We start from the raw sequence: 10,861 nt of genomic DNA on the forward strand, positions 1-10,861 counted from the left end.
TTTTCTCTTTCGTTTACAGTGATAATTTAATTAATAGACAAGACGACTTTACTGTGACATATAATGATGGACAAAAATCCCCGTCGAAAGTACAAAACTAAAACTGCGCTCAGATATTAAAATTAACCGGAACGACAAACAATATGAAAAGAATATAATCAACTTCTTGGAACCAAATTAATCTCGCAAAAATAAGTTATCTGTTTACAATTCGTGAAGCGCATATACAGAATTAGGCAAATTTTGTTTGCAAGTAACGTAAAACATTTTTATATTCATTCGTGAACTAAATTTCGATCGCTTAAATGCCCTTTTAAAAAATACATTAATGGACTTTGATGTAGAAATAAATTTATAAATGAAATGTAAGTGAATCTAAAATTTTTATTCGTTATTCGAGAATAAAGTTTACCCGACTCTGTAGGTCTAATGTGGTTGCTAATGGCTTCTAAAAATCGACGTGATCTGAAATAAATAATAATAAAGAAATTAAAAAAAAAACCGATTACTGTTTCTTGCTAAAAATTCCTGTACTTTTCCGGTCAATCCAGTAAAAACAAAACTACATCAGAACATGCCTTAAGGGGTAAGACCACTGTAAACCCCTGAAATAAAGCGATTTTTTTTTTGGATGGATAGAAAAATAAGAGGATAATAATATTCAAGAATGTTATTAACCATGTCGTTAAGTGTTACAAAAAAAATATTTATTCAAAAATAGTGCAAAGTTACGACGCTGGAGCCATTCTCGCGAGGCGTGTTTTGAATTTGAATTTGCAATGAATTTACATTGCAGTGTAACTGACGCAAATTTGTATCTGAAAGACAACGAAAAATCTTCTCTTAATCTGCATGAGTATAGCTAGAGAAATACGTAGGGGACCTTCGATAAGTTAATTTTAACATTATTTATTGACAAATGATTGTCCCAAAATTGAACTTTCTACTTCAAATGCTCGCCAATCACACAAAAATTAATGTTTCAAAAATCCCCCACGTATTTCTCTAACTATACTCATGTAGATTAAGAGAAAATTTGTTTTTTTTTTTCAGTTTGCGTCAGTTACACTGCGTGCCGCAGAGCGCCTCAAATTCAAAACACGTCTCGCGAGAATGGCTCCAGCGTTGTAATTTTGCACTATTTTTGAATAAATATTTTTTTTGTAACACTTAACGACATGGTTAATAACATTCTTGAATATTATTATCCTCTTACTTTTCCATACATCCAAAAAAAAATCGTTTTATTTCAGGTTTTTACAGTGGTCTTACAATAAATGCGTAGATTTGTCCCATCCACTCGCGTTTACCGCTACCATTTATTGGCTTCGTGATGGGGATCAATTTCCTTTCAGAAGCCCATTCCTTCCCCAGGCCTGAACTATGTAAAATTTTAATTACAAAAATAGTACCCAATTCCGAGGAAGAACACATTTTTCATCATGCAACGAGCGTGATAAGTGCAGGTGCACCTATCCACGGAGATTAACTTGACGCAAGTGCAGTATGCAATCCAAGATTCTCTCTCTGTCTCTCTTTCTCTCCGCTCCGACTATTCGTGACGCTACAAATTATGTATGTGTGCATAGGTGTGCGTGCCCGTGTACGTACATAAACAACGTACCAACGTATAATATGGTGCAACCACGTTGACCGTGGTCAGGATTGGCTCGACCGATTTATTAAGTCGTGCAAACGAGCGAACGAAAAAGTACCATCAGCCGAGCGAGTTTTATTCTCCAACGCTTGATAAACGATGTGATGATAATAACTACCCGAGAGCGTGTGGCATGCACGCACACCGTCAAAGGGAACTGGCGTAAATACTGAAAGAAAATCGATAGGGCATCGGGCGACAGTAATTTTATCTGCAACAACGTCGTGGAAAAAACTGACGCGGGTGGGTGAAGACGCCAGGTACGTTTCTTTCTTGCTAACTTCGCTAATCCGACGGTTATATGCATCCATTACGCAACAAGTTCGATAACTTCGTGTAATTCGAATAAATAGCGTAACTGTTGGTTCGTCGAGCAATTAATACAAACGAACGAAACATACGAGTCGATTGGATTTCACGATCGTTTTGCCAAGTGTTAGCCCCGTTCGTCGCCAGAAAGAGAAAGACAGAACAGAATCAGAAGGTTGTGAACTTTGAGACGCACACACGGAAAAGATATATAATCTGCGGACGATTAAAAGAAAAGAAAGTATCCACGGAGACTCAACGATAGAAGTAAGTTTTGTTACGGAAAAATCACGAAGAAATCTACCCCGCAGGATAATTATTTATTATCTGAAAGAAATTAATCTCTATTTATTCGTCGAAGCAAATAAAATGTTATTCGTGATGTTCATTCGCTATGAATCGAATAAAATTTTACCCAATCCTGTTTAGAACATGAACACTGAAGGTAAAGGAAACAGTGGAAGAAAGATTTGATATCATATTATTTTATCAAAAACCAAATTGACCTACATATCTCATCTACGCCTCCACCTATAAAGAAATCATTCGTATTGTATCATGTACTTACCTCCTTAACCCCTACTATTTTCGTAGATAGCATTTTCTATTTATTTATTTACGGACCAAAACCCATTTTGGTATGATTGCGTGTATAAATGAAGTTTTAATTTAAAAAAGATTGACGAACCACCCTATAATTTCAGGAGGCAATCCTCTAATTATTAAAAGCTGCGTAAATATATACTGCTAATATTTGCGCGCGGGCATATGACCAATTATAAAACCACGTCGTGAAAAGATAGCGTGTAAAAACATTTCGTCCGTGAAAAAAGGTCCGATAAGCCACGAGTGAAAATTTATCACGATGAACGGTGTATCAATCGCGCGAATTACGTAATGGCGAAACGTTTAATCAGCTGATACCGCGGGTCGCGTGATGAGTGGATAAATACGTATCAGATGTACTTTCTAGTAATGGGAATTTCTCGTAATTCTTGACGCTCTGATAAGGGAAACATATTCCTTAAAATCGAAGTGGTTTGTAGAAACCGAAACAACACGATGAAAACTATTTTCTCTCTTCCTTCATATAAGTGTATATTTTACTATTTAAAAAGAACAAAATTGTTTGAAACAGAGTCAACTATCACAAATTGATTACGTATCTAACTTTTCATTTATAAATAAAAGAAACGTAGAATTTTAAGTTTGAATTATGATATATTATAAAATATACACATATTCTCTATAGCCTAAATTATATTTGGCTTCTGAAAAAAATTATACAATATGACCATTGATAAATACTAATAAAGATATATAAATTGGAAGTTAAATTTCAGTAAACACAAATATTAAACTGTACTTATGTGTTTTGTTTACATTGTTTCATTTATTATGTACGTTTCGTTTCCATTTGAATGAAACAGAAAAGAAATCAAAATGTAAGGTATGCTGCGTGCATTAATGCAATCATTTACGCTTGATACCTCCAATAAGAACTTTATAGCGTGTAAAATTGTTCGCATATATCTCTCAAGCTACATATAGTTGTATGGCGTGCACTGTTCAGCGTTCCTTACACCATATTCGTAACACTTTTGGTTACCTCGTGCATTATCGCGTGTACGTCAAGCAATCGAATCAACAATAGAAAGTACGTCGTTCGTACTATTGACAGTAAGCCGTGGTAAACGAGAAACTAGAGGTCAACGTCCGAATTTCCCGTACGTTATTGACAAACACATTATACAGGGTGTTCGGCCATCTTTGGGAAAAATTTTAATGGGAAATTCTAGAGGCCAAAATGGGACGAAAATCAAGAATACCAATTTCTTAATTGAAGCTTCGTTAAAAAGATATTAATGTTTAAAGTTCCACCTGTAAAACGGCAATCTGCAAACAGCTGCGTACGCACGATAGTGGTTCTCACTCAGCGTTCTACAGGCGGAACTTTAAACGTCAATAACATTTTAACGAAGCCTCGATCAACAAATTGGTATTCTTAATTTTCGTCTTATTTTGGCCTCTAGAATCTCCCATCAAAATTTTTCCCAGGGGTGGCCGGACACCCTGTATATTTTGAGATAATAAATATTAAACGCTATTTCTATCGCGTTTTTACGCGTGCATTTGGGTGCAAATAACTGTGGAAATAATTGTTAATGTAAATTAATTACTTTGAATATTATGTTATCGAGGAAAAATTATTAAACTTAGAAAAGCGTTTCATGTAAAAATTTTAAAAGGCGTCTTTTGACACCTTTAGTAGAAACAGTGTTGAGGGGTAACAGGTTTAAAAAATCAATTTTTCTTTTTTCTCGTAAATCAAAAGTATGTTTAAAAAATAAACGCCCAAGGTTTTAAGATCGAATTTACAAAAATAACGAAGTTACAAGATACATATGTATTTTGTAGAACCATATTTTTTAAATTGGCGTCTAGAATAACTCAAAAAGTAATAGATCGATCAATGTTTAATATTTATTACTAATACTCGATACAAATTTTCTTGTAAAGCATATTGCAATTGGCAGGTATTGTGCAGAAGGATTTGTTGTAAAAGGTAAAAGAAATGATAATTTGTTACAATAAAAAATATAAATTTCTAGAAAAACAGCGTATCGACAACATTAACATGATTACAACGAGCCTATAGTTGCAATATGTACTTTCAAAGAAAGTTATTTCTTCGAAGTTCAAGGAAATTTCTTCCATGAAAGTTCATTTATTGACTCTATAAATCAAAGGTCAGCAAACTATGGCTCGCGAGATAAGAACGATTTTATAAATGAACGCTGTAACAAAATTGCTAAATGGCTGTACCAGTATTCGTAGAATAGTGTTAATCCAACACAGCCATGTCCATTGTTTTAATGTCTTTAAAAATTTGGCGAACCATAGAAAGAAACAAAGCGCGGAATTATGAGTGGTAAATAGTTATTTTTACTAACATGATTTATATTCGACAAACCGGATAGATAGTGTTATTATTTCCATAATTTATGCAAAGAAATACAGATTTTAAATTGTCGATAAACAAACGAAAAAGTTGTAACAATGTGGACTGGAATTTGGTATTCTGCAAATACTGAAATTATATTTATAAACGTAAAACAAACTATTGTAATATTATGTTGATAGACGAACAGATAAAGAAATATGAAATTAAAATAGCAGAATATCAAAATTGTATAATGGTCAATAAAATGAAAGATTATTAGGCAGAACTAATAAGATTTGTATATTCCAAGAAAAAATAATTTCATATTATAGATAATTGTTTAAAAACTGATTAAAATCTCTAACGAAACCAGTTATATATGTATAAATGTGTAATTATATTAAATAAAAATGGTGCCACGAGATACTTAAATATTACATGTACCTTTGCATGTGTTAGATATTTTAAGAAAAATGTGCTATTCTTTCAACGCACTAATTATTTTTAAAAATACTGCAAAATAAAATCTATTTTGGTAATAAACACACCAAAGTATTTTGTTATTCTTATAAATACTTAATAAAATTTGTAAAAGTTACGTTTATGCGGTGAGCTATCTTTTTGCAGTGTGTAATTGTATTCGTCTCTATTAATTTGACCTAGTGTACGTGCATGGACCGCGGAACGCGTAAACGATAGATCGAAGCTCTATGCAAGTGAACGTAATGGAACGATGATGAGCGTATGTAAACAAGAAGTCGCGCCGAAGCGGCATGCGTCCGAGTTATTTATAGAAATCCATTATTGTGCAACAAACGTGGCTTTACGTAACGCGCATAGTATACCCCCGGTCTTGTCGGTCACTCGGCCGTATACAAAGGAACTCGCTTTCCTCGTCCTTTTGTTTTGCTTTTTTTTTCACCAGGCTCGCTCGCGTTCGCGAACAAGCGCCCCGGCGAACTGAAAACCGCTTCGCTCCGCACCGCTAGCTACGAATGTAAACAAAAGCTACGAGAGACGATTCTGAGAACCGTGCACAAAAAAAAAGGAACAGAAAAAGGGGAACAAGAACGGAAAAGAAACGATTCCTAAATGGAAAGTACACAACTTTGCTCTTGAAAGCTATAGGCTTCGTACTTTTTTTCGCCCGACGATTTCGATCGTAACACGACCGTGATGGTACACACGCCGTCACGAGGGAAACGAGTGTACGAAGTCGAGAGATACGAACGCCTGGAGTACCGTACATGCATTCCAAACCTGTTTAGACAACTCGCGATAACATTCCAAGAAACGATTAATCGCGACTACGGGTACCCACTCGACTCGACCATTTACCGTCATAGTCTTCGCAGAAAACCGGTATGATTTATTCCAGTCACGATACAAATTACCGTGGAAAGTTTCGTGTCCGAAAATATCACGTATATCGAGATCGTGTCGCGAACAGATTTTTCAGTCGTCTGTATTTTTTCAAGTGTTCGATTATAAAAAAATGTATCGATAATAGGGAAATTATGTAGCAGAAAGATGCGTCAAAGAGGAAATACTGTCTGCTCTCGAAGCTCGATTTGTTATCAACTTTTCTATTAAAATGCGACCGTAATATAATATAAAATAATTTTTATTTTAGGTAAATAAAAATTAAAGCACCGAGTGCACTATTTTAAACAGTGAATGCAAATTAGATTGTTTTATGCGAGCAACGAATGAGTGGAATAAAAATATTCCTTTTCTTTCAGTTGGCTAAATTAATTGATCGTACATAACGATGAAAAATAAAGCTATACAGAGTGTTCAATCAACCGTGGGAAAAATTTTAATGGGAGATTCTAGAGGCCAAAATATGACGAAAATCAAGAATACTAATTTGTTGATTGAGGCTTCGTTAAGAAGTTATTAACGTTTAAAGTACCGCCAATACTGAATTTTTTTCTCGAAAGTAGATAAGATTTCGGGAGTATGTCTATTCACCAAAAATGATTATAATTGACCCCCACAACCGAAAATAATTTTTTCAGAATTAATTAAAAATTTTTTTTTTCGTCGAAAAATTTCAGCAGCACCCCTCTGTCGATTTTTCTTGGAAATCCGTCTTTGATTTTTAGTAATTTTGTTTGACGCCTTACAGAAAAGTTGTCTAATACTTTTCTGTAGGTACCCATGAGTTCTACTTCAGAAAAAAGTTTCATTGTAATATATTCACAATTGTAGGAATTATGGCTGTTTGAAAATTGGACCATTTTTATGGGGTTTTTCTCATTTTGCGGAGTCAAGGACCAACTTTTCGAATATTTTTGCGATTTGTACATATTCTCCCCCAAAATACGCGTAGTTTGCTTTTTTAAACATTAAAATCGTCCAATCCGTTCAGAAGTTATGACGTTTTAAAGATTCACATGAAAATTCGGGGAACGATTTCTCGTCTGAAATTAGATTTTCGGTAAGGAATTTTTTTCTCGAAAGTGCGTAAGATTGCGGGGGTATATGTAATGACCAAAAATAATTGTAATTGACCCCCGCGACCGAAAATAATTTTTTTAGAATGATTTGAAAAATTTTTTTTTCACCGAAAAATTTCAGCACCTACCCGATTTTTTTTCTCGAAAGTGGATAGGATTTCGGAGGTATATGTATTCACCAAAAATGATTGTTATTGACCCCCGCAACCGAAAATAATTTTTCCAGAACGACTTGAAATTTTGAAATTTAATTGTTAATAACTTTTTAAGGAAGCCTCCAGCAACAAATTGGTATTCTTGATTTTTGTCTTATTTTGGCCTCTAGAATCCCCAATTAAAATTTTTCCCATAGATGGCCGAACACCCTGTATATGTATATAAATTATGAAAAAAATCTATTTTGTATAATATTCTATAACGAACGTGTTACATATAAATAATTGTAATGACCATTTCAAGATATTAAAAATTATTGAAAATGTATATATTGTCGTTAAAACATCTTTCGAAATAATCTATTGATTCCGTCAACCGGGAGGAAAACGTTTGTCAAAATATTTGATTAATTAGAGATGGAAATAAAACGATCTATTTATTATCTACATCCTGAAAGGCATATTTCAGTCAACTGCACTCCCGCGCCATGCTTGTTGGGCGTGAACGCATGGTAGGCACAAATTCAAGTCGCATCGCGATGCGAATATTTTCCGGCTCGCTAAAATCGAACGATGAAACGGGAATAAAGAGAAAACGGAACTAACGAAATTCGAGTCGAAACCGAAACGAAAAAAAATATCGCGCGAAAGACGAAGGCTATTGTGCCGGCCGGCCGGCTCGCTGACCGGCCGGCTTCGCGACAGCTGGCTATCAAGAGACTACTAGATTTTGTTTGTATCGTGCGCACGTTTTACGTTCATGTCACGATTACCGAAGCTTGCCAATGCCACGGCAACACCGACGTCGACGGCGATGACAACGACGGGCGGTAGCGGCGACAACGAACGGCGAGGAGAACGAGGAGGTGATGGACATTTAGATATGCTCGGAATCGGTACGACTCGATGAGGGGGATAAAACACGCCTTCCTCCGCCGATATATTCGTGTCATCTCGCTCGTAAGAGTTCGCGAGGAAGGCGTTACACCGTGTATTTAAAGTCACAAATGACGTGGCACGGTAAACCGTTTTATACACCAGAGAACACTGACGTACACGCGACAAACGCATATGTAACACGCACGGATCCTCCGGACTCGACGCATGTGGCCTATCCGCGCATTTACCAACGGATACACGCTTTGAATAATTTGCACGTTGACTCGCGACAGAAAGAAGCAGAAAAAAAAAACAGACTTACCCGCAAAACTTCGTTTCCTGTTCTTCGGCGACTTCGACGATTTCCTCGAGCAGAATTCGATCCTCACTACCAAACACTGACATATCTCGTTGGTCCGTAGCACTACGAATCCCGCCGCGCGATTCCACACGTCCCAGCAGCCGTCGTCGCGGCAGCGAAAAAGACGACGGGCCTCTCGCACACTCCACCGAAAAAACAACGCGCACACCTCACGCCCTTGCAACACAAATTCTCCGGAACTCGTAATTAATTTTTTATACCGCGGTGGCACGCACCGAGATTCGTCCACGGGACAGCCACTCCGCGCGGCGCACACACAACGCCCGAACGCGTTTTGTAATGGCGATCTTTGGCGGGAAACAGCTGAGGGCCCCCACCGCGTACCACGAATCACTCCGCCACCGGCTTCAGGTCCGTCACCACCGATGGTTCATCGAGAGCCCCTTTTATTTCCGTCGTATCTACACGGCACCTTTCGATTTTACCGAAATATTTCTCGCGAAATCTGTCCGACTCGTAACACGCGACTTATTCGTGGCGCTGCTTTGCTGCGGTTTTATTACGTATATCGCGATATATAGCGCACTTTCGATCGATCGCATGAGTTCAACGTGATCGTTGATTTCAATGTGCGAACACGCGGATACCACAGACTCGATAACGTTTTCGAATTTCACCGTGAGAATAGCTGTCAGTAAAATACGAGGGACAGCGAACCAAGTATCGCGTAAAACGATACGACATTTCACATTGATCGTCCAATGAACTTCGTCGTGACGCGAAAAATCGTTTTACGTGTACGCGTCGACGACTCAATCACGTGGCGGCACATACTAAACTTCGTCGCCCGGAACACTTCGACGATTCGAATAGCACTCGCGACACTGTAATAGTATCCAAACGAATGTACGGTCGAGAGCGAACGATGAACTACGGTAGCCGTTAATCTTGTACGACGAGAAAACACAATGACAACAATATCATTTGCTGGCACGCGGACGCGACATGCACAGAGGTATTCACGGCGTTGGACGCTCGAGAACCATTTTCGAGACACTCGCGAAAAATTTAGTGGACACGGTTAGGGTGAACGGTACATCGTACTCTGCCCTGGACAACGACTCTCTTTGGACCAATCCCACACCAGCTCATCTTCGGTTTCACGCAGAGTTTCCACAGTTTACTGCAGGTAGTTGTACGCAGACCATCCGTCGCTTTGTGGCAGATAGCTACTACACCTAGCTGTCTCCTCAGCGAGCTATTGTTAGAAATATTTAACGCGCTAGAAGGAACTACTTTCGCGTCGCGTAGGTTTACGCTAGAGGAATGGTGCGGCCGCGCGGGAAACATCTGCCAGCTGGCAAAAGCCCCGCCCATAGAATACGCCAGTCTCCCCCACTTCCCCCACCTGCGCGAGCTAAACCAACGTACACAACGTTAAAACCATTTTGTACATCCATGACCGCGCGCACATACATGCACAATTTTCTATCCTGGTCCTCCATCGAGCTCTCTGCGCAACGTTACACGATACGAAAGTTGACAATAAAAATTCGTTGCTTCCCCACACGTATCATACACATCCTAAGTGTACTGTCGTGCATATTCCCATACAGATGCGCTATGAGATGAATAATGGAAAGACGCGTGTGTACGATACGATTAAATAAAAAAATTATAAGTACCGCGTTCCAGAATATCGTAAGCTGCTCGTTCTCTCGATTTCACTCTTCGAATAGTATGAGTTTTTAAATGATGTGTTATAGCGTATAGAGAAAATTATTAAATCATGTTTCTATCGCGTGCAATTCCAAACGATCTTAATGCGGTATCTTCGTTCAGAAATCGCCTAGTTTCTTAAATGTTCGAGCTTAACGAAATATATGAAAAAATTATTTTTAATACAACAAAATAATCGTAGAAAACAATAAAATCGTACGATATCGTGCGTTAATTATTACTCTCCTACTATTTTCTGAGAAACTATAATTTACCAATAATTCAAAGTTAAATAAGTGGATAATTTGATAGTTGATCGACATAAATAAAATTTTTTGATAATATTAGCATAGATATGAAATGAAGATCGTTATAATATTCTTCGTATAATTTTTTCTTATTTGAATCGATTAA

At 37.4% G+C, this 10,861-nt stretch overlaps 1 protein-coding gene across 5 annotated transcripts in view; it reads right to left on the minus strand.

Moving 5' to 3' along the window:
• Crp (transcription factor cropped) overlaps window positions 1–10,464 on the minus strand; it is a 340,834-nt gene extending 330,370 nt beyond the window's left edge. For all 5 annotated transcript variants that reach the window (XR_013080440.1, XR_013080438.1, XR_013080437.1 and 2 more), the window contains exon 1: window positions 8,729–10,464. Coding sequence is in view for 1 of the 5 variants with exons in the window: in XM_076774739.1 (XP_076630854.1) it covers window positions 8,729–8,811 (83 nt within the window). In the remaining 4 variants the exon portion in view is untranslated. The remainder of the gene's footprint in view (window positions 1–8,728) is intronic.
• Window positions 10,465–10,861: the final 397 nt, after the last annotated feature.

Source organism: Colletes latitarsis, chromosome 10 (assembly GCF_051014445.1).
Source record: "Colletes latitarsis isolate SP2378_abdomen chromosome 10, iyColLati1, whole genome shotgun sequence".
NCBI classification, from domain to species: Eukaryota; Metazoa; Arthropoda; class Insecta; order Hymenoptera; family Colletidae; genus Colletes; species Colletes latitarsis.